Consider the following 25,420-nt stretch of genomic DNA (forward strand, 5'->3'; position numbering starts at 1 on the left):
CTCCTTGCTCCCCTTCCTTTACTCCTTGTTCTCCTCCCACTCCCCCATCTCTACCCTCCTCTTCCCTCCTCCCATCCCATGCTCCCCCTCTCCTTCTCGCTCTACGTCTTCTTCACTTATCTCTTCTACGAATGCCTGTAATTTTATTGTGAATAATAATAATAATAATAATTTTATTTCTTGTATACCGCAATACCGTGAGGTTCAAAGCGGTTTATAGTAGATACAGAAGAGATGCAATTAAGTAAGATTAATTAAAATGAAGAAAAAGTACTTAGAGTTCCCTGACTGTCCCAAAGGCTCACAATCTTGCTAAAGTACTTGAGAAAAATAAATGAATGTCAATTGTATCCCGTTCTGAGATCCTGGGAGAACAGGATAGAAATCTAAATAAATAAATTTTATTGAACTAAAATGACTAATGAAAATTGAAGGAAGTGTACTGTGGTGTAGGCGTTATAAGGAAGGGAGCCCTTGCTGGGGCTGCCACAAGTGTTTTGCTGCTATCTGGTAGTTTATAAATATAGTTTTGAATCTTTGCTTCATTCCTCACCTGACCAACATGCTCAGAGACAATCCTGAGAAGTGCTTGGACAGCATTCTCGCCTTGTAAATTCTCCAATCCAGGACTGTCTGGGTCTGGAACATCCCCTAAACCATCTCTTCCAAAATGCAAAAATGAATGACTGCTTTCCCCAAGAAGTGAGTCTGAGGCACCACGAAATACAGGAATCTGTAGTGGAAGAGTTCACAGCTAGTTTTAATGCGACTACCTTAGCAAAAAATGTTCATACAGTAGCATAATATGGTAATTGCTGGAATGTTAGCAGAAAAAAGGCCACCTGGTCTGCCCAGATCACATGTAGGATATTTCTCCTTGTGCAAGTCAGCTTTTATTGACTTCATCTTTGGTTCTTCCCCAGTCCAGGCAGTTTCCACACCCAATCGAACATCCATCGGCCCCCCTCCATCTCACCCTCCAAATCCAGCAACAAGCAAAGCAGTCCAGTACCCAAACATCCAGCCACTTAGGCTCTCTTGAACCTTCGGGAAAGTACCCGACCACCTACCTGTTGGCAAGAAATTGGTTGGTTTACAAGGATGTATGGCCTGTTCATACCAGCATGACCTGCTATGTCATCAGGTTTTTTCAACTTCTCAACTCAGTTTCTACCACTAGCCAAAGAATGTTCTTATTCCAAGTGCGGCCTTCCTCATAACCTTTAATAGATTATTGAATAAGTATAGATATACTGTCTGCAATAACCAAGACTCCGTCATGTTTGGCTGCAATATAGGGTTGGCATGGTGGAGACCTGACAAATAGTGTTTAAGCATGGGTGACTGGAGACTGCACAGAGTGAAGGTGCAGCTCTAGCCACCTTGTTAGGTAGACTGGATTGACTTTATGGGTCTATCTGCTGTCATTTACAATATATACCCAAATTTGCTATCTTCTTCTGTGCTCTCACATTTAAAATTTATAATCGCATCTCATTTCTTACTAACAGTATCAAAATGCAAATACACCAGGAGAGTGAGTCACCACATTCCCTATTCCACTGACCACATTGATAGAAGAATAAATCAAGTGAGATAATAAATCCCTCAGTACTATCTATTCTAAGGGACTTTCATTTTGCTGTTTTTTACTAAGCTGTGGAAGCACTAATGTGCGATTATAACAGCTTAAAAAGGGTTTATTATGGTAAGTTTCAAATGTGTGTGCACTACCTACACATTAAAAAATATCTATTTTTTGGCTGAGGGGGGTGCCTGGGGGCAGAGAGTCAAATTTATGCATTAATCAGTTAGTACACTGGCATTGCTATACGTTTAGTGCAGGCTTAGCACCCACAAAATAGGTGACAGTAAGGGCTTCCGTGCTAATTTTTGGTAATAGCCACCCACTAAAAGCAACATTAGCACAAGGTCATTAATTCATGGTAGAAATGGCCTTAGCACACTGGAAGTGTTTGCTAAGGCCACTTTCTGCTAGATTAATTTCCAAAGAGAAACAAATATTTCCAATACACTGGATTACAATTAAAAAGAATATTTGTTTCAGCCCACCAGAGGAAGCCTAGATAAACTGATGGGCAGAACAGACCAAATAACCATAGTCTGTTACTAGATACAAGCGAATCAGTGTATATTCAATCCCCTATCTCTGACGACACACTGAGGGATTTGGGTTCCAGATAGGAATCTTGTTTATTTATACACATCAACTATCTGCTACAATTTTAAGACGGTAATTTTTTAAAGCATTTCCTGAGTGTAATTGTACTGATATCCCTGGTGTGTCACTTTTATGCAACAGAGGCCTATGAATCAAAGTCTGACTAAGCCTGGTCCAAATCTGTCACAGCTGCATACCTGCTTCCTGCATCTCTGCATTCAGCCCTACCATCACCATGGATACTAGCATACCAAGGAACATCTGCACTTCATGGCAGTGTATGGAGAGGGGAAGAAGACCGATTTATGGGGCACCAGAACATCAAAAGACCCTTTAGTGGTGCCAGTATCATCAGCACTGGTGTCTGAATCAACACAGACCAGAGAGATCACTTGGCTTGTTTTCTGTCATCTGGACAGGAGGAGTGTGTGGTCTGATTGGGCCAAGACAGACAGCTGAACATTGGACCAAGGTCTGCTGGCAGACTTTGGTCTGAAGGAAAAACTTAAAAGGGAACTTTGACTTTTGGAGAGGACAGACAGATTTCTATGAGCTCTTTCCTAGAGACCCTCCTAGCCTAATTACAGGCCTCTGTATTTCTACAGAGAATGGCAAGCTCATATTCCAAGCTTCCCACCTTATGTGAGTGACCAGTTATGGTTGCTAGCTGAGATGAAGCAGTCCCTTTGCTTCAGATAACCTTAAGTGATTGCTGCATCTAATCAACATGTGCAAGGGGAATACCTCATTCATCAGTACAGCTGAGTCTGAGCTATGGTGAGCATTACTGGGGATTCCTACTGGGGATAGCTAGATTCAGATGGCTGTGACATTCAGCGTTATAACATAAAGGCTTTGCTGTAAGCTTAAGATATTCTGCTGCTAGAATTCTTCTCTGGAAATTTCTTTAGCACTGTAACAAAATACTTATTTAGATTCTATTTGGTATTCTGCAGTAATAGCTGTTATTGTATGTCCTGTAGTCTTTGTAGCATTTATTGTGTATTCATATTCATTTTGCTAATATCACAAATATTTATTATTTTAATAAATATATTTATATTCCACCTTGGCATTGTTGATTGGGAAAGACTGAGATAGAGCTTTGCTAACTTCGGTGACATTGTAGCCCACCAGTTACCCTAGACCAGGGGTTGGCAACCTTTTTAAAGCAAAGAGCCAATTTATCCTATAAATTTGACCCAAGATTTACAGAGCCACAATGAGTACAGAAGGGAGTTTGAGATATTCCAGGTCTCTCACTCTCTCTTCCCTCTTAAAAGGTCTAGCTTCTCTCTCTTCTTTCTTCTCTCCAACCTCTCACAGGTCTCTGCATCTCTCATCCCTCTCTCCTCCCTCCCCCAACCCATAGCTAAGATTCTCTCCCCTCTCTAGGCCCCAACCCTTTAATCGTCCTCCCAATCTCACGATTCTCCCCTCCCCACCCCCCGGGCCTACCGAGGTACCTGGTGGTCCAATGGGGGTCTTCATGAAAGGGCAGCTCTTTTGCTCCTGCCTCCATGCAACTGCTGTGACCTTTCACGGCTGCTCAGGCATTTCCTGTAGTACTTTGAGCTGTTGTGAGAGATCGCAGCAGCCATTTTAGAATGCAGAAGTGAGAGGGCCGCTCCCCTGCCACAAAGACCCCCGCTGGACCACCAGGTACCTTGGTAGGGCTGGGGAGGGGGCAAATCATGGGAGGGAGATTAAATGGTTGAGACCTGGAGAGCCGCAGCCATATGGCAGAAGAGCCACAGGTTGCTGACCCCTGCCCTAGACCACCTTCTCTAGAAATTGCTAGTCAGGGGACTCCCTTCTGTTAGTTGGCAGAGTGTCTCTAGACAAAGTGATTATGTATATTCACTTAGTTAATAAATTACACCAAAATAAAACAATAAATCAGGCGGAGGGTGAAATCAGCAAACAGAAAAATTTTTTATAAAACCTGTCCCTTAGAAAGAACTGCCATAAAAATCCTAGGGACCTTCTACAGCATTATCATCAACTCTGCAGACAAAAGAGGCGCCATAGCAATTAAGGATACACCAAAGTACATAGACAGGCACACAATACAAACAAGAAAAATATATACTGAGTGGTTAGTGTATTCATGCATGGGATTCTCAATCTTATGAATGCATTTTTTTAAAAACCTCATAACAACCCATCCTATTGTTGGCACTTTCTACATGCTGCTTAATATCCACAAACCTGGAAGTCCTAACAGACTAATTATACTCAATAATGGCACACTCAAAATGGAAATATTTACACTTCAAATACATGTGCAGTTATTTTATTTATTCATACAATTTTCTATACCATTTATTTATACATTTTTCTATACCATCCCAGGGGAGCTTAGAATGTTTACATGACTTCACGGTCCTGCATTATATAAACTGTTGCTATTATTATCACTGTTGTTACTATCAGATGTTCTCAGCTATACTCTGTAAGTCGCTGTCTGTACAGTTTCTCTTCGTTGTGAACCGCCTAGAAGTCGCAAGATGGTTGGCGGTATATAAGAATAAAGTTATTATTATTATTATTATAAAGTTATTATTTATTCAGATAATCAAGCATTTTACCCTGTCTATCCTGGCAGGCTCACAATCTATCTAATGTACCTGAGGCAGTGGGAGGATTAAGTGACTTGCCCAGGATCACAATGAGCAGCATGAGTTTGAACCCACAACCGCAGGGTGCTGAGGCTGTAGCTTTAACCACTGCACCGCACTTATGTGCCTTTATGAAATTACCATATACCTGTATACTTGATTACAAGTCAATGTTATGCATAAGTCAAAAGTAGTTCTACAACTAGATCTAACAATGCTGTGACCCTTATATAAGTTGAGGCTCCCCTCCAGCCTTCTCTCCCTCACTCCCACCTTCAGGACCCAAAACTGCTCCCCCCCCCCCCCCATATAAAGCATTGATTTTCTTTTCCTAGTACTTATGGGTTCCTGATGAAGGAAGAGGGCAAAGCATGGCTCGCATCAAGTCCATCCCTTGCATATCAGGCAGCTGTTTTATCTGGATCACTGGCTCCATCCTTTTGGTCATTCCCACTGTTTTGTTGTTCTTAATTTTCTTGACACCACAGCTTCTGTCATTAATGACAGAGTACGATTTTAGGCTTGGCATAGTATGATTTTAGGCTTGCAGAGTACGATTTTAGGCTTCAAAAAGGGGTTGGACAAGTTCCTGAAGGAAAGGGGGATTAAAGGGTATAGTTAGAGGGGTACTATACAGAACAAAACGTCTTAAGTAAAGGATCACTTACAGGTCACGGGCCTGGGGGGGCCGCCGCGGGTGCGGACTGCTGGGCACGATGGATCTATGGTCTGACTCAGCAGAGGCAATGCTTATGTTCTTTTTTTTTTTAATTTATCATTTTTCAATTAACGTAACAAGTATAAACTTGTACAGAAAGGTAAAGTTAGGCTGAAAAGAAAATACAATACAAAACTAAACAAATTATTATCTGTTATCATTAATGCAAATATATATATATATATATATATATATATATATATATATACATACAGATATATATAGCTTAACTTTAACTCAAGTCCTCATCTAATCCAAGATGTAGAATCGGCGAAAAATATAATAAGAAATTACAAAATAGCAATCTATAGATTAAGGATTGTATAAGCTGAGCTAGAAGGTCAAACAATCAAAGAGTACTCATATCTCTCCTCCTTTTTTCAGGGGAGCCATTGACAAGAAGGTTATAAGTTGGGAAGAAACCAGTGTTTAATTTTTTAAATCTTGCAAATCAACTTTTATATTCTTGATTTCATTTTCTTGGATATGAACCTTACTCTCCAACTGAGACAATTGGGGCTTAATGGATTTAGCTAGATCCGCCACAAGATCCCAAATGGCCTCAAGAGTTACTTCTTGGGGTTTCTTTAATGTAATAGGAGGTTCTTTAAAGGTAAAACTCTCACCAACCAATATGCCTTCCTGGCTGTGGCTCTCCTTCTCTCGAACAATGCGAGGCGATGGCAAGTCCTCAGGTCCCAATAGATTACCCTGTGATGACAGGGAATCCAAATCCATGCACCCCTTCTTGGTCCCAACAGCCTCCGGTAGGAGTCCCTCACCGCCTTCTGGTAGTTCTTCCAACCATGGGGAGCTGGTGATCTGAGGAGGAGGCACTCTGGCGTCGGGGCTCAAGGTAGTCTCTAGGCCCATGGAGAACGCTTCAATATCACCCCGGCGCGTCTCCTACGGGCATGCCGACGCCGACACCACTGTGACATCCTGCATTCGACGCAAAAGTTGATCAATCCTAGCGAAGCCCGGGGCAGAACGCCACGAGGCTCCAGCAGCGTTATGGCCCCTCCGCTTCGGCATTGCCACAGGTTAGTAATCAGGAAAAACAACAGTGCACGATAACTCTGCTACGAAGCTCTCAGCAAAACATTCCTTTCACCATCTTGGATCGGATGCTTATGTTCTTATGTAGAAACCAGATGACAGATGCAGTTCACAGATCAAGTTTCCATCCCTTACATATTAAAAAAAAAAAAAGTCTAATGTATCCAACCAAGCCACATGATACCACTGTGTATGTTCTGACCCAAAGGAAAGGAACAAATACCTAAAGTCCTGACTGAAAACTTCAAACAAAAACATTATATACCCCAAAACATTTTCAGTAAAAATATACTATACTGGTTTGCCCTAAATGTTAAATAAAGAAGCAAAGAAAACCACAGAGGTGTTCTCCCCTATAGCACACAATCCAAAGCTGGAAAAGTTGAGATCAATCATAAAAAAAAACTACAGCTAGTATACTTGTAGGATGATTCACTGGAACAGATATTCCCTGCTTTGCTGTTAATAGCTTTCTGACAATTGGCCAAAAATCAGTAAAAAGCTAAATCCTAACAGAAACTCAGAAAGAAAAGCACAAATCCCACCAATACACCATAATGCAAAGTATACCAATACACATCACAGGATAAAACCAGTCACCCACATAAGAAAGACATTCAACATGTGACATCCTATTTACGCTGCTCCTACAATACAGTACCTTATTCATTGCAGAATATGTTACTTTGGTGAGAGAACCAGATGTTAAAGTCAAGAGCCAGTTCAAATTAACACAAAATCACATGTCATAAAGGAGACCATGGTTTTCAGGACCAACCCACTGCATCAATAATCATATAAAACAGGCTATTTACAGTGTTAAAACAATGCAGATACTTTAAGACTTTTAACATTAAAATGATCAAACACCTTTATACTGACAAAATAGGACTTAAAGAAGACTTGGGCTTTCCATAAAATTATACAGCCTATTGCTTTCTGATCACCTGTCATTCTCCCCCCCCCCCCCCCCATTTCCACTTTGGAATCATCATTATTATCATTCGTTTGTATCTCATTGGAATTGCTTTTATGCTTCGCTTTTATTTCCTGGTAATGTCAGCTGCCAAAATCGGATCAAGAAGTGTATCAAGTCTGTTCAATAAAAAGGTATTGCCTTATATTCTTTGTTGTTTTTATTAGTAACTTATTTCATTGCATTCAAATGGATTGATAGGGCACCCACTCTGACACGTTTTGCAACATTCATGCACCTGCTCAAAACTGGCAATTGTTTGAATACTTCTGGTTTTCCTCAGCTGCTAGGTGTTTGAGTTTAACCACTGGCCTCTCTTTGCAAACAAACATAGCTCTCTTGGAAGCCTGATGATAGTAGTAATATGGCTATAACTGCCTCTCTGTGAACATCATTTCAGTTGCCTATGAAGGCTCGTTATGGTTTAACAATGGGAGCCCAGTGCAGCTCTACCATGATCTACTCTGATGCAGTTGTATTTTTAGTTCAAGTTCACTTTCATTTTATATATATATATATATATATATATATAGCCTATAAGAGAATATCTAAGCCAGGGGTGTCAAATATCGGGCCTCGAGGGCCGCAATCCAGTTGAGTTGTCAGGATTTCCCCAATGAAAATGCATGAGATCTATTTGCATGTACTGCTTTCATTGTATGCTTAGATCTCATGCATATTTATTGGGGAAATCCTGAAAACCCAACTGGATTGCGGCCCTTGAGGACTGACATTTGACACTCTCGATCTAAGCAGTTTATAAAATTTCAGTTAAATAGGTGAGACACAATAAATAACCAACACATACAATAACGAACGGAAACTATGCGAAGATACAATATTACACAAGGAACTCCCAAAACTGGATAAATATGAGAAGGGGAGTTGAATCTAGGCCCCAGTATAGGCCCCCTAAGCTGGAAGACAGTCAGAAAAGGCAAGTGAAAAGTAATATGTTATGAGCGAAGACTTAAATCTATTACAATAAGTTTTGGATCTAGTGTATAGAGCAGGGATCTCAAAGTCCCTCCTTGAGGGCCGCAATCCAGTCGGGTTTTCAGGATTTCCCCAATGAATATGCATGAGATCTATGTTCGTGCACTGCTTTCAATGCATATTCATTGGGGAAATCCTGAAAACCCGACTGGATTGCGGCCCTCAAGGAGGAACTTTGAGATCCCTGGTATAGAGGAAGACTAATCCAAATTGTTGCAGTAGAAATTCCGGTGGAGTACAGATAGACCTGATGGAATGAAGGAACAACAAGCAAATGTTGCCAGGAAGAACAGATCCTTTGTTGGGGAGAATAAGGAATGAGGAGACTAGTAAGGAATAAATATTAACTTTGTGGATATTAAATGCAAAAATATGCATCCCCTATGACAGGGGTAGGCAATTCTGGTCCTCAAGAGCCGGAGCCAGGTCAGGTTTTCAGGATATTCACAAAGAATATGTACGAGATGGATTTGCATGCACTGCCTCCTTGAGATGCAAATCTATCTCATGCATATTTATTGTGGATATCCTGAAAACCTGGCTTGGCTCCGGCTTTCGAGGACCGGAATTGCCTACCCCTGTCCTATGACAACAGAATGGAGTGCTCAGTGTTGATCCTTGAAATCTACACACCAGCACCCTCTCCCCCAGTAAAGGCCTCACTCAGGTGAAATAAATCTTGGTGCATGCAAAGATTTAGATACACACTCTGGTCAAATTTTAAAACAGGCTAAGGGACTCATTTTCAAAAAATATACTGTACACGTCCAAAAGATGGCACAAACCGGCACGTGGATGTCTTACTAGTCAAAATGACCAAGTAGGCATTTCTAAAACTAACTTTTTAGATGTCTTTCTGGTTGTTTTGTCTCCAGTGCATCTAAATCTCAAGGGGGCATTTTAGAGGCATGTTTTGGGCGTGTTTGGCAATTGGACATTTTACAGCAATAATCAAACATTTTACAAAAGGTCCAGGGCACAATTTGGACATTAAGGGCTAGACCTGTTTTTAAAATTAATAAAGGGCCAGAAAGGTACCCAAACTGACCAGATGACCACTGGAGGGATGAAAATATGGCCCCTACATACTCCCCCCAGTGGTCACTGATCCTCTCCCACCCCCAAAATAACTGCATGAAATAGTACATATCTGTCTCTATGACAGCTGCACATACAGTACTATGGCCAGTCCTAGAAGAGCTGCAAGCCGATCTCTAGAGTAGCCTGATAGGCAGTGCAGTGGACTGCAGAAAAGGAGGCCCAAGACCACATGCCACCCTAACTAGTATACTTCTGATGGAAAATGTGAGCCCACAAAAAACCCACTGTACTGCCATATAGGTGACACCTGCAGGCATAAAGGCTATTGGGGTGGTAGACAGGTGGGTATAGTAGGTTTGGGTGAAGTTTTGAAGGGCTTGCCATATAATGTACGGGGGTTATGGTGAGATGAATACCTGGAACCCTTAATGTGAAGTTCACAGCAGTGCCCCATAGGGTGTCCCACTGCTCTGCTGGAATGTCTGTGTGGCCAGTCCATTAAAAATACTGGCCCCTCCTACATTGAAATGGCTTATTTTGGACGTTTTTAATTTGGACTTTTTTTTTCTGATAAGGGAAAAAAAAATTAGATGTTTAGCTGGGGCATTTTTGAAAAAAAAAAAAAAAAATAGATATCTTATGGGTTTGAAAATTGACATTTTCTCCACCCAATTTCTCATAACGTCCAAAGTTGGACTTAAGAGATCCTATCGAAAATGCCCCTCCACTAATGAAACACTATTTTATTCTCTTGAAAGCATGCAGGTATTTTCAGAAGGCAAATATTTTTGGCTGCTTAGAAAAGACCCATTCTAGAAGCTGGGAGATGTGGTTTACAAGTTATCGTGTGTACACAGTATGGGATATACACTGATGAAAAAAGTTTTGGTTAGTTTGTGGATTTTTCATATTTTCTCCCAATTTCTGGTAGGTTGGGGTTTTTTCGGTTGTTTGAGGCATTGATTTTAGTAAAAATTTTAATGTTAAGTACATAAGAATAGCCATACTGGGTCAGAACAATGATTCATCTAGCCCATTATACTGTTTCCACAATGGCCAATCCAGGCCACAAATATCTGGCAGAAGCCCAAACAGCTGCTACCATATCCTCTGGCAACGACTTCCAGTCCTTAACTATTCTTTGAATGAAAAAGATATTTACTCCCATTGGGTTTAAAAGTACTTCCCTGTAACTTCATTGAGTGTCCCCTAGTCTTTGTAATTTTTGAATTAAAAAATTGATTCAGTTGTACCTGTTCTACACCACTCAGGATTCTGCAGACCTCAATCATATCTCCAGTGTTCTTTAGAACTTTTTAATGCATGCAAATTGATTGTGCATGCATAATTTGTATGTTAATATACATTCAAAACCAGATTCAGTAAATATTTTCCAAGATGACCGCAGGAAGAGAAGGACACTAATGGACCCTCACTGAACCAGGAAAGTATTATTGGTCCAGGGAGGTTCGGCAGTGCCTGGACCAGAAAATCTTTGAGTTGGAGTGGTCACTTGGGCCATGAGTCTTCTGAAGTAAAGCACTGCATCTCACCTTTGATAGCTCTGTTACTCCCACAAAGATTTTCACCTCAACTTTAAAGAGGTAAAGATATGGCACTATAGGAAATTCAGCCTGGCTTTTTTTTACATCGGGAGCAATTCTTAATTATAGCATAGAAATCTCTCTGGTTGAGGGCCTCTCTGTTTACATTTATTGTTCACTTGATATCCCACTAGTGCAATAGGTCATAGCAGCTTACAATTTATACATACATGGAAAAGAATGCCAAAGCCAAAAACAAAGTTAACCAATCAAACAAGTAAACAATCATACAAATCAAAAAATAAACTAAAAATATCTAAAAATATGTGTCTGCCCTGGTATAAGGAAGCTCTGAACCAGCTAACCCTGGGGGGAGAAGGTCCAAAGTAGAGAATGACATGGGGAAAAAATCTGTCCCCGTCACCGCCCCGTCCCCGTCCCACCATCCTCTGCACCGCCCCGTCACCGCCGTTCCCTTCAATGCCCCGTCACCGCCACTGCCATCCCATTCACCGCCCCGTCACCGTCCCCGCTGCATCAATATAAGCCTTAGTACTGTAATATTTAGCTTATTCCTTTCTTATAAATCAAAGTTCCTGCTGCTGAACTAGAGAAAGAGATGTTCAGCTGGCAGGGCTTTGTTTATAAATTTTTATCAACACAACTAATATACTACTTTATCCTAAAGCAAAAAATAAATAAATATAATTTTTTTTCTACTTTTGTTGTCTGGTTTCTGCTTTCCACATCTTCTCATTCAATTCCTTCCATCCACTGTGTGTCTTCTCTCTGCGTCTTCCATTTGCTGTTACTGTGTCTCTCCCTTCACCCCCCCCCCCCCCGCATTGGTCTAGCACCCATCTTCTTCCCTCCGCTCCCCCATAGTCTGGTATCTGTCTTCTTCCCATTCTGTCTTCCACATTTCCCTTCAGGGTCTGTTCCTCTCCACCCTCCTTCAATGTCTGTCCTATTCCTTTCCACTACCACCCTTCCCTCCCTCCTTTACCATCTGTTCCTTTCTATCACCCTTCAGCTCTTCTCGCGTGGCCTATCTATCTACCTTCCTCCCTCTTATTTTTATGGCACGTTACAATGTAATTTGTGCAAGCCACTGGAGCCTGTGAGCTCAGTCCCTGTCCCATCCCCACAAACCATCTCGCTTCTGTGCTTCTATTTTCCCCATTTCTAATATCTCCCCTATGTATCTGCCATTGCCCCCCCCCTGAGTCCATATACCATCCCCATGGCATGTCCCCTTTATGTCTCTGTCCCTATGCCCCATGCACATAATTTCCCCTCTTATTGTTACCTTCCTGTGTCCAGATTTCCTCTATCTTCCTCTTCCATACCAGTGTGCCTCTTCTTTTCAACCCCATCTAGCTTTTTTCCCTCTTTCTTCCTCCCCCCCCCCCTGCTTCTAGCATCTGGCTCACCTGCCTGTCCTTCCCTTTCTTTCCTGCTGTGGGTTTTTCTTTCCATCTTCATCCCCTTGGCCCAGAATCATTTTCCCTTTCACTCCCTCCTTCCAGTTTGAGCCGGGAGCATGGGCGATCGCACAGTCCCCGCAGCCCCCACCTGTCTGCCTAATCGATCCTAGTTTTTAGTCAGCTCTCTCCCTTCTCCTCACCTTAGTTTGTAGGCTTTCTTTTTCGGCGACCTGCACGCGCGGCTGCTCAGTGTTCAATCTTCTGCTCTGCTGCAACTACCTGTTTCCGGTTGCGTCAGAGCAGAAGATCGAAACTGAGCAGCAGCGGGTGCGCGGCTCTTTGATAGCGTGCGGGTCGCCAAAAAAGAAAACCTACAAACTAAGGTGAGGAGAAGGGAGAGAGCTGGCTAATTACTAGGATCGATTGGGCAGGCGGGTGTGGGCTGCGGGGACCGCGCGATCCTTCATGCCTCACTGCGGGGACAAGACCATTCACCGCTCCACGGGGTGGTGAATGGCCTTGTCCCCGTCCCCGCAGCGACTGCTAGTTTTCGTTCCCCGTTTTGGCGGGTTACCTGCGGCTAAACGCAGTGGCCGTGGGTAAACTGCCACCGTGTCATTCTCTAGTCCAGAGTCACCAGGGAATTTTTAAAGAATGGGGGTTGGAGGTCCCATTTAATCAGTGCAAGAGCCAATCGTTCCTTAGCGAGAGCGCCTTTGTGAAGGGCCTCAAGAAGGGCCAAGTCACTTACACCCAAGGACACCAGGGAAGGACAGCAAGCAGGCAGAGATGGATAGAGAGAGGACACCAGCAGCAGGCAGAGAGAGAGAGAGAGAGAGAGAGAGAGGACACCAGCAGCAGGCAGAGAGAGAGAGAGAGAGACAGAGAGACAGAGGACACCAGCAGCAGGCAGAGAGAGAGAGAGAGACGTCAGAGAAGGGGCGGGACCGCGGCAGAGGAAGCAGCGCAGGGCTCACTGGCATCGCGAACCCACGGCAGGCTGCTTCTCCACCGCAAACGGTGTGGGGGGGGGCTGGGGGATGAACCGGACGTCGGGGGGGTGCAAGCAGTCCTTCAGGGTGGGGGGGCCAGCAGTCCTTCGGGGTGGGGCATCAGGCTTTCAGGGTGGGGCAGGACTTCAAGGGGGGACAGGACTTCAAGGAGGACAGGCAGACCTTTAAGGGGGGACAGGACTTCAAGGGGGGGGACAGGACTTCAAGGGGGGGGACAGGTCTTCAAGAGGGGACAGGCAGACCTTTAAGGGGGGACAGGACTTCAGGGGGGGACAGGACTTCAAGGGGGGACAGGCAGACCTTTAAGGGGGGACAGGACTTCAGGGGGGGACAGGATTTCAAGGGGGGGGACAGGCAGACCCTTAAGGGGGGACAGGACTTCAGGGGGGACAGGACTTCAAGCAGGGGGACAGGACTTCAAGGGGGGACAGGCAGACCTTTAAGGGGGGACAGTCAGACCTTTAAGGGGGGACAGGCCTTCAGGGTTGGGGGGGCCAGTGTGGTTAGGAGAAGCCAAAGGGGGTGAAAAAGCTATAAAATAAACCCACCAGCGTGTCAATGTGTTGAGAGGAAGAGGTGGTCTGGGAAATTCTGCTGAGCAAACTCCGGGACCATTTCCACCCCCCAGTTAGTCCACTCCACTCAACTGGTTCACACACTGAGTGGGTCTTTGGGTGTTGTACCTGGGTAGTTGTTTTGGGATCTCTTCTAGTGGTTTGTCAGTATCTCCTTGTGGTCCAAGGAAGGAAACTTTCTTAACCTTAGCATTGACCTTCAGAATATGTTTGTAACAGCGCTGCTTATGTGGCATTAGGCTATGTAGTAATTGAAAGAAAAAACCAGACCTTTGCACATTTTTGCACTATATGATGGGTGAATGAGGAGATTCACATTTCCTGCACAGCTACCGGTAAGTCCTTGTGAAGTTACCTTGTTCTTTCTGTATTTGACATCTAGCAAGGTCTCTGTTTGGAAGGAAAGATCTAAGCTTAAAAATGAAGTGGCCAGAAGTTATGGTAAAAGCAGATAGCGTTGCTGGTTTTAAGAAAGGTTTGGACAAATTCCTGGAGGAAAAGTCCATAGTCTGTTATTAAGACATGGGGGAAGTACCGGTATCTGCTTGCCCTGGATCGGTAGCATGGAATGTTGCTACTCTTTGGGTTTTGACCAGGTACTAGTGACCTAGATTACGGTAGCTACCATGAGAATGGGCTACTGGGCATGATGGACCATTGGTCTGACCCAGTTAGGCTATTCTTATGTTCTCATCTGTAGGGGCCTTTGTTTTCACTTCTTATTTTAATGTATTTTTTTCTGGGAACTTATCAGTATTTTTTATAATGGGAACAAAAATGGAATAGAATTACCGTAATGTGTGTAGAATGGGGGGGGGGGGGTAACTACCGTAATTTCTTCAGCTAAATAATACAATCCACCTCAACCAGACATAGGAGAACTCACACACTATTCACACACCCTCCAACCAAAAACGTCAAAAGAAAAAAACTGTTCATTCTTATAAACTACCGTATAACTTTTAATCTAGAGTTAGTGAGTACGAATTCAGCAACAAGAACAGAAATCACATGTTCATTCTTATAAACTATAACATTTACCGGTAATCTAGATCAAATGAAGTATCGAGGACAAAATAATCTAAATAGTTACCATAATTACGGTAAAGTTGTAAATAAACAAAGTTTACTGGTTTATTCAGTCATCATCATCACAGTCATCTGAATCGTTGAATCCATCAAAATCCGAATTGTCATCATCGTCATTAAATAAAGTGAGCACGGCCTGCAAACGATCTTCGTTTATTTCCGAAGTGATATCGTCATCATCATCGCTGATATTCGTGTTGTTGCCTCCTTCCGCTGCATGATTACCGGTAGTGGTGTCATTAGTTTCATAAACAATGCCCGCTTTTCTAAATCCGTTTCGAATAGTATCTGGTGTTATTTTAGCCCATACTGAAGCCACCCATTTGCAGACTTCTGTGAAAGTTGCCCGCTTCAACCGCCCTGTGGGTATGTACTCGTGCGTGCTGCTCTGCATCCACTCCTCCCACTCCCTTCTAACAAAAGTCTTGAACGGATGATTCACTGCGATGTCAAGTGGCTGCAGTTTACACGTCAGGCCTCCAGGTATCACAGCGATGTGGGCACCAGTAGAATTAATGTAGGCCTGAACATTTTTTTCTTTGTGGGCAGCCATGGCATCAAAAATTAACAAGGATTTTTTTGAAAAAAATCCACCCTGTCTTGCCCTAAAGCATTTATCTACCCACAATCTCATTACGTCGCAGTCCATCCATCCCTTCTTGTTGCAGTGCACAACCACACTGGTGGGCAGTTTTTCACGGGGCATAGTGACCCTTTTGAAAATGACCATGGGCTTTAACTTAATCCCGCTAGCTGAGCAACCAAGAACTACTGTAAAACACGTTCTTTCATGCCCAGTTGTGGTGACGGCAACAGATTTAGTACCTGGGGGCTACGGTTCTTGTCACTGGAATGTCGAATGCCATTGGAATTTCATCTATGTTGATGACGTCCTTTGCAGTGATGACAAGTTCAGATATTTCTTTGGCGACAAAGTCACGGAAATCGATCAGTTTTTGCTGCCAGTCATCCGGAAGTCGCTGGCCAACAGTTGTTCTCATTCGAACCGATAGTCCATTCCTTTTCATAAATTTTCGAGATCCATGTGAAGCCAGCTTTGAAGTCGGGTATTCCTCTTCCATTGGCAAGTAGTTTTGCCTTCATCTGAATTGCAACGGTAGAGACTGATTGATTTTGCTCCCTTCTCCCCAGAATCCACTGCTTCAAGTCATCCTCCAGCTGAGGCCATTTTGGTTTGGCCCCACGACTTGCCCGTTTTCGCGGATTGCATTTCTCCAGTTCCTTCTTATCTTTTCTCCATTCACGCACCAATGTTTCTCCAACATCAAACTCTCTCGCTGCGACCCGGTTGCCTATTTCCTCAGCTTTTGCAACGACTTTAAGCTTAAAATCCACTGTATATGACTTTCGTCTCATTTCTGGCATTATGGCGTTTTAGAAAAAACTTTACCTGTGAATTTAAATTTAATCGATAAACTCTACTAGATAAATGCAGAATACCAATCTGAAGAGATCAAAATTAAAATGTGGGCTCTACATGCAGCACTAATGATCTTTTACAGGCTTACCCAATGGCTGGGATGCTGTTGTATAGGCAAATACTATTCAATGGGTCACTGGGCCAATTACAAGGCCAGATAGACAACAGAACAGGATGAGGGGGGACACGACCACAGTGATCAAAAGCGCGCTACAACAAAGGCCCGCCTTGGTGACAGGTCAAAAGCGCGCCGCGACAAAGGCGCGCTGACAACCCGGCGCAGAAAACTGAGTGCAAGCATGCTCAGACCATCTTCTTTGTCTGTAGATGGTCTGCGCATGCTTACAGAGCTGGGAGCAGGGCGGTGATTCGGGTTAGAGGGCGGGGAGAGGAGAGTCGGGGCAGCAAGGCAGGAGGAGGTTTTACCTCAATGAGCAGCATGAGCGGTATAAGCGTGTGCGCGCTATATGGCAATTTATTTACATAAATGTTGTTTTCCCATGCGCTATACGCGTATGCGCGAAAATATGGTATATTAATGCAAGGAGCCTAAGAAACAAAATGGGGGAATTAGAAGCCATGGCCAATGCAGAGGACATAGACATCATTGGAGTCTCTGAAACGTGGTGGAATGAAGAAAACAAATGGGATACAGCACTGCCGGGGTACAAGCTCTATCGCCAGGACAGAAAGGAGGTGGAATAGCCCTACACATAAAAGAAAGCATACAATCGACAAAAATGGACACAGCAGAGACGACCAACAAGCTGGAATCGCTATGGGTTAAAATACCGGGAAGGAAAGGGCCTGAAATAAAGATGGGCCTATACTATCATCCACCCAGGCAAACAGGAGATATCGATGAAGAAATGGAAGCCAAGATGAATCGAGAATGCAAAAGCGGTAACACGGTTATTATGGTAGACTTCAACTACCCCGGGATAGACTGGAGTCTTGGAAGCTCAAAATGTGCTAGGGAGACAGAATTCCTGGAGGCTTTACAAGATTATTTCATGGAGCAGCTTGTTAGAGAACCAACAAGAGGAAATGCCATTCTGGATCTAATCCTAAATGGGTTAAGGGGACCTGCAAAGGAAGTAGAGGTAGTGGGACCGTTGGGAAACAGCGATCATAATATGATCAAGTTCAAGGTTGAGGTAGGAATACTGAAAGGAAAGAGAACCATAGCGACAACTTTCAACTTCAGGAAGGGAAACTACGAAGCAATGAGAGAAATGGTAAGGAAGAAATTTAGGAACACTTCCAAAAAATGGCAAACGGTAGAACATGTCTGGTCTTTTCTCAAGAACACGGTGAGCAAGGCACAAAATCTGTATATCCCCAGATCCAGAAAGGGGTCCAAAAAGAGTCGAACAAAAGACCTGGCATGGATAACTAAAACAGTGAAGGAAGCGATAGGCAATAAGAAAAATTCATTCAGGAAATGGAAAAAGGACAAAACTGAGGGGAACTGGAAAGAGCACAGGAAGTATCAAAAAGAATGTCATCCTTGTGGTTTGAAAAGCCAAAAGAGAGTATGAAGAGAGGCTAGCCAGGGAAGCACGAAATTTCAAACCGTTCTTTAGATATGTTAAAGGGAAGCAACCGGCTAGGGAGGAGGTGGGACCGCTGGACGACAGAGACAGGAAGGGAGTGGTGAAGGAGGAGAAAGAAGTGGCAGAAAGACTTAACATGTTCTTTTCGTCTGTATTTACATACGAAGAAACATCCAACATACCGGAACCTGAGCAATTCTTCAATGGAAATCAAGCAGAAAAATTAACATCCATGGAAGTGAGCTTTGAAGATGTACGCAGGCAGATAGAAAAACTAAAAACTGACAAATCCCCGGGTCCGCACGGAATCCATCCAAGGGTTCTGAAGGAATTAAAGGAGGAGATAGCGGAACTACTGCAGCAAATTTGCAATCTATCCCTGAAAACAAGCGTGATCCCGGAGGACTGGAAGATAGCTAACATTACGCCCATCTTTAAAAAGGGATCAAGAGGTGACCCGGGAAACTACAGAACGGTGAGTCTGACCTCGGTTCTGGGGAAAATGGCGGAAGCACTGATAAAAGAAAACATCGATGAACATTTTAAAAGAAACGAACTTCTGATAACCAGCCAACATGGTTTCTGCAAGGGGAGATCGTGCCTAACGAACTTATTGCACTTCTTCGAAGGAATTAACAAACTGATGGACAAAGGAGACCCCCATAGACATCATATATCTAGATTTCCAAAAAGCCTTTGATAAGGTGCCCCATGAATGCCTACTCCGAAAGCTGAAGAACCATGGGGTGGAAAGAGATGTACATAGATGGATCAGAAACTGGTTGGTGGGTAGGAGTGAAGGGCTACTACTCGGACTGGAGGAGGGTCACGAGTGGGTTCCCGCAGTACTTGGTGCTTGGGCCACTGCTATTTAATATATTCATAAATGATCTAGAAACAGGGACGAAGTGTGAGATAATAAAATTTGCAGATGACACCAAACTATTTAGTGGAGCTTGGACTAAAGTGGACTGCGAAGAATAGCAAAGGGACTTGAACAAACTAGGGGAATGGGCGACGAGATGGCAGATGAAGTTCAACGTTGAGAAATGTAAAGTATTACATGTGGGAAACAGAAACCCGAGGTATGATGGGAGGGATGTTATTAAATGAGATACCCAAGAAAAGGATTTGGGGGTAATGGTAGACATGACAATGAAGCCGACGGCACAGTGTGCAACGGCCGCTAAGAAGGCAAACAGAATGCTAGGCATAATCAAGAAGGGTATTACAACCAGAACGAAAGAAGTTATCCTGCCATTGTATCGGGCGATGGTGCGTCCGCATCTGGAGAACTACGTCCAATATTGGTCGCCGTACCTTAAGAAGGATATGGCGTTACTCGAGAGGGTTCAAAGGAGAGCGACGCGTCTGATAAAGGGGATGAGAGATTGGAGAAACTGGGTCTCTTTTCCCTGGAGAAGAGGAAACTTAGAGGGGATATGATAGAAACTTACAAGATCATGAAGGGCATAGAGAGAGTAGAGAGGGACAGATTCTTCAAACTTTTGAATAATAAAAGAACAAGAGGGCATTCAGAAAAGTTGAAAGGGGACAGATTCAAACGAATGCTAGGAAGTTCTTCTTTACCCAACATGTGGTGGACACCTGGAATGCGCTTCCAGAGAGGGTAATAGGGCAGAGTACGGAACTGGGGTTCAAGAAAGGATTGGACAATTTCCTGCTGCAAAAGGGGATAGAGGATTACTACATAGGTCCTGGACCTGTTGGGCCGCCGCGTGAGCGGACTCCTGGGCACAATGGACCTCAGGTCTGACCCAGCAGAGGCATTGCTTATGTTCTTATGTTCCTCACACACCGAAGAGAAGGGAGACATTCGTTCCTGATGTAGCAAACTATTGAACACACAGAAGCAGGGGTGGACCAAGAACTTTCCTGCACACAAATGTAGAATATAAAGCACTCTTTTATTATCAAAGCATCAATAGCTAAAAAGACCTGACATGGGGCCATGTTTGTGCAGATAACTGCCTGCTTCAGGGTTCACCAAAACTTTGTTGGATGTATTATGTCAAAAGATGTCAAAGAGCAGAGTCTGCTTCCAATAGCGCCCATGGTATGCTAAAGAGAAAGGCAAGAAAACCAAACTGTCAGTCTCACAGCCAGTGCTGCAAAAGCGCGGAAAAAAACATTGCATATTACCATGGCAGTTTGTGCATGTCATTTTTGAATACAGAACAAAAAACGGGAACAGAAACCCCATGTAAAGTCAACCATAGAAGAACAAGTGGGGAGTGAGACAGACCACATCAACCTTGGGGTAGACAATCTTTATTTGTATAAAATAATTCACAATAATAATACACATAAATTCACTTCAAAATTCACATGAGAAAAGTCCAAATGATTGAAAGTCCTGGTTGGAAAAGATGTGACCCGAGGAGACTTTACAGATGTGGCCCGTCAGGAGACTTTACAGTATCGTTTTGTGACTAGTATTAAATATTGAACTAAGGCCAGTACTGGGCAGACTTGCACAGTCTGTGTTTGTATATGGCCGTTTGGTGGAGGGTGGGCTGGGGAGGGATTCAATGGCTGGGAGGGTGTAGATGGGCTGGAGTAAGTCTTAACAGAGATTTAGGCAGTTGGAACCCAAGCACAGTACAGGGTAAAGCTTTGGATTCTTGCCCAGAAATAGCTAAGAAGAAAAAATTAAAAAAATGTAAATTGAATCAGGTTGGGCAGACTGGATGGACCATTCGGGTCTTTATCTGCCGTCATCTACTATGTTACTACGGACTGTGTTGGGTCACATCTTTTCCAACCAGGACTTTCAATCATTTGGACTTTCTTATGTGAATTTTGAAGTGAATTTATGTGTATTATTATTGTGAATTGATTTATATAAATAAAGATTGTCTAAAGGTTAATGTATAAAGGTTGATGTGGTCTATCCCACTCCCCACTTGTTTTTCTGTTGTATGTCATTTTTGAATGCCACAATAATTTGCATGCCATTAGTTTGCTACACTCAAACTTAAAGATTTTTCAGCATGAACATTAGAACACTGCGCACTGAAGCTTAGTGAACCGTTTTAACACATGGCTTATTGCATACATCAGCCTCCTTATGCTTCAAAATCAGCTTAACTTATATACAAGCTTTTGCAGTTAGGCGCACAATTGAAAATGGACATACCTCTGTCCTGTCACATACGCTGAGAATGCGCAACACATTCCTGCATACATTCTCAATAGATGCATTGCCAAAGCAACAAGTAATCCCCAAAATTTCAACATTGGGGGAAGCCAGTGCCATCATGATGGCTTGTGCATCATCCACCCCACAGTCAACATCCACCAGCAGCAACTTCTTAGCCATTTTATACCTGGAATAAAAACAGAAATGTACAGTAAAGATTAACTGATATGGGTTCAAGTAAGAAATGCCAAAAAAAATATAGTCTTTCAGGGAAGGCTTGATCCTGATGAGAAGAAGAGATGCTCTATGTCAGCTCACAAAAGATGGTCCTGGAGAGTTTAACCACTAAGACTTATTTATTTCAAAGATTTCTATAACGCGCTATCTACCATTCTAGGCGGTATATAACAATGCATACAAAATCTTTAAAACATATTAAAAACATAAAACAAATGCCCAATCATCTCCACATTAATTCTTAAGTATAATGTGACAATTCTTGATTAGTCCAGATCATGTAATCTTCATTATCATTAAGGGGTCCTTTTATTAAGGCGCGCTAGCAGTTTTAGCATGCGCTAAATACTAGCACGTGCTAAACGCTAACGTGTCTATTATATTCTATGGACGTGTTAGCATTTAGTGCACGTTAATATTTAGCGTGCTCTAAAACGGCTAGTGCGCCTTAGTAAAAGAACCCCTAAGTACTTGGACTTCCTGCTATAACTCTACAACCTGAATTTTAGAACTTAAAATGGGCCCTTTTATTATGCTGCATAAGGCACTAAAGCACACCTACTGTATTTTTTTGCTCCATAAGACACACTTCCCCCCTCCCAAAGTGGGTAGAAATAAGGGTGCATCTTATGCAGCGAATAACACGCGCACACCTCCCCCCCCCCAATACCTTGATGTAATCCTGGTGGTCCAGCCCTGCTTCGGCAGGTTCCCCTACTGGACAGCCGCCCGAGTCCACATCTGCCCCGGCAGTGAGAGGCAGGTGCGAGCCCCGAGCGCGCCTGCCTGGTCCTGTGCCGCCGCCCGAATGGTGCAATTAGCTTGGTCCAGCGCTGCATCAGCAGGCTCCCCCATCTGCCGCAGAAGTGAAAGGCAGGCGTGAGCTCCGAGTACACCTGCCTGGTTCTGTGTCGCCACCCAAATGGTGCCGTTGGTTCTCGCGGCAGCGTGGGACCAAGCAGGCGCGCTTGGGGCTCACACCTGCCTTTCACTTCCGGAACAGATGGGGGAGCCTGCCGATGCAGCCTGGACCGAGCACTGCTCCTGAACAAAGCAATGAAAATTGTGTAGGCTTCAACACCCCTATAATACAGATTTATAGCAGTCTGAGGTAGGCATATTTTCAGTTTTATTATTTCGCAAACATCTGATTTCATGATTATTGTTATTGTGAATTGTGTTTTTGAGAGATGTTTTCCAAGTGCCATTAAAGTTTGGTATAACTGAATGGAAGTATTCTAACCACCATATTATACATACACTAGTCTTATAGCCCGTTACATTAACGGGTGCTAGAATATATGTGTGTGTGTGTCTGTCTTTATTTCTTTTTCTCTCTCCATAGCCGCTTTCTGTATTTCTTTCTTTTGGTTTGTTTGTTTTTCCTTGGCTGTCCACAACCACCCCTTGCCTGCTTCCCATCCATTCTCCCTTCCTTTTACCTCCCCTGTGTCCTCCACCACCCCATCACTGCTCACCTTATCTAGCAGCAACCCTTCTCCCTTTTTTTTACCTCCCCCCTGTCCATCATCACCTCCTTCCTGCTCCCCCTGTCCAGCAGTAGGCCTCATGTGCAGTATTTTCCAACCCCCCCCCCCCCCCATATCTTCCTCCTTAACTCCATGCCCTACCATTCTCTCCCCTTTTGCTCCCTTTCCTCCTTCACCTTCATCGGACAGCAGCAGCAGCATTTATAATTAATTGCTGTTGCCGGCTTCAGGTCTTCCTCTCTGGCGGGTCCTGTCTACTTTATGAAAACATGAAGTAGGCAGGATCCGCCAGAGAGGAAGGCCTGAAGCCAGCAACAGCTGAGAATTTTAAACGCTGCTGCTGCTCGAAAAAGCCAGGCCTTAACCACAAAGCTGGGGGGGGGGGAGGGTTTTAAAAGGTATTTCGTCGGCGTTGTTGGGGGGGGGGGGGTGTTGAAAAGCCATCTTTTAAAAACTTAGCTGTTTTACTGCCGTAGCACATTCCCCTCTGCCTTGGTCCCGCTCCTTCTCTGACATATGGGACCGCGGCAAAGTGTTACGGTGGCGGCAGGGCTCCAATTTAAAAGCAGCTCCTTTTAACATAGGCGGAGCTGAACTGAAGGGAAGGAACGGTGGGCCCGGGTGAGGAAGGCCGCCTGCTAGGTAGGGGGACAACAATGGCGCTTATGCTCAAGCCCCCGCCGCAGCTCCTCTCTCGATCCTGGTGCGGTTCGAGAGAGGAGTCGTGGCGGCGGCTTGAACATAAGCGCGATTGTTGTCCCCCTACCTAGCCGCGAGGCTGCGGCGGGGTTTCCATGGCAACCCGATCGCGGATCTCAGTGTAGGGCCGGGTCTGGCGGAGGCGGGACCTCAGCACTGCACCGCCGGGCGGCTCACGCCGCCGGCCCCCAGGAGCTCGAGGCCGGTTGCGGACATGCCTGGCGTGGCATAGTGCAGGAGGAGTGATCGGTGGCGCGAGGTAGAGAGCAGGTGATGACAGTGATTGGTGGCGCAAGGTGGAGAGTAGGTGATGACGTAAAACGCGCGCATGCGCACTCGTGTTTTCGGGACGGATCAGGGAACACGTTTTTTTTAGTGCGCATGCGCGGCCTAGCTTATAGCCCGTTACATTAACGGGTGCTAGAATATATGTGTGTGTGTGTCTGTCTTTATTTCTTTTTCTCTCTCCATAGCCGCTTTCTGTATTTCTTTCTTTTGGTTTGTTTGTTTTTCCTTGGCTGTCCACAACCACCCCTTGCCTGCTTCCCATCCATTCTCCCTTCCTTTTACCTCCCCTGTGTCCTCCACCACCCCATCACTGCTCACCTTATCTAGCAGCAACCCTTCTCCCTTTTTTTACCTCCCCCCTGTCCATCATCACCTCCTTCCTGCTCCCCCTGTCCAGCAGTAGGCCTCATGTGCAGTATTTTCCACCCCCCCCCCCCCCCATATCTTCCTCCTTAACTCCATGCCCTACCATTCTCTCCCCTTTTGCTCCCTTTCCTCCTTCACCTTATCGGACAGCAGCAGCAGCATTTATAATTAATTGCTGTTGCCGGCTTCAGGTCTTCCTCTCTGGCGGGTCCTGTCTACTTTATGAAAACATGAAGTAGGCAGGATCCGCCAGAGAGGAAGGCCTGAAGCCAGCAACAGCTGAGAATTTTAAACGCTGCTGCTGCTCGAAAAAGCCAGGCCTTACACACAAAGTCTGGGGGGGGGGGAGGGTTTTAAAAGGTATTTCGTCGGCGTTGTTGGGGGGGGGGGGTGTGAAAAGCCATCTTTTAAAAACTTAGCTGTTTTACTGCCGTAGCACATTCCCTCTGCCTTGGTCCCGCTCCTTCTCTGACATATGGGACCGCGGCAAAGTGTTACGGTGGCGGCAGGGCTCCAATTTAAAAGCAGCTCCTTTTAACATAGGCGGAGCTGAATGAAGGGAAGGAACGGTGGGCCCGGGTGAGGAAGGCCGCCTGCTAGGTAGGGGGACAACAATGGCGTTATGCTCAAGCCCCCGCCGCAGCTCCTCTCTCGATCCTGGTGCGGTTCGAGAGAGGAGTCGTGGCGGCGGCTTGAACATAAGCGCGATTGTTGTCCCCCTACCTAGCCGCGAGGCTGCGCGGGGGTTTCCATGGCAACCCGATCGCGGATCTCAGTGTAGGGCCGGGTCTGGCGGAGGCGGGACCTCAGCACTGCACCGCCGGGCGGCTCACGCCGCCGGCCCCCAGGAGCTCGAGGCCGGTTGCGGACATGCCTGGCGTGGCATAGTGCAGGAGGAGTGATCGGTGGCGCGAGGTAGAGAGCAGGTGATGACAGTGA

The 25,420-nt window shown here is 44.6% G+C and overlaps 1 protein-coding gene across 1 annotated transcript in view; it reads right to left on the reverse strand.

Moving 5' to 3' along the window:
- LOC117362363 (inosine-uridine preferring nucleoside hydrolase-like) overlaps positions 1–23,685 on the reverse strand; it is a 41,051-nt gene extending 17,366 nt beyond the window's left edge. The window contains 3 exon segments of the mRNA XM_033948636.1: positions 554–733; positions 21,399–21,588; positions 23,589–23,685. Coding sequence (XP_033804527.1) covers positions 554–733; positions 21,399–21,588; positions 23,589–23,644 — 426 coding nt within the window. The 5' untranslated portion in view covers positions 23,645–23,685.
- Positions 23,686–25,420: the final 1,735 nt, after the last annotated feature.

The sequence above is a fragment of the Geotrypetes seraphini genome, chromosome 6 (genome assembly GCF_902459505.1).
Source record: "Geotrypetes seraphini chromosome 6, aGeoSer1.1, whole genome shotgun sequence".
NCBI classification, from domain to species: domain Eukaryota; kingdom Metazoa; phylum Chordata; class Amphibia; order Gymnophiona; family Dermophiidae; genus Geotrypetes; species Geotrypetes seraphini.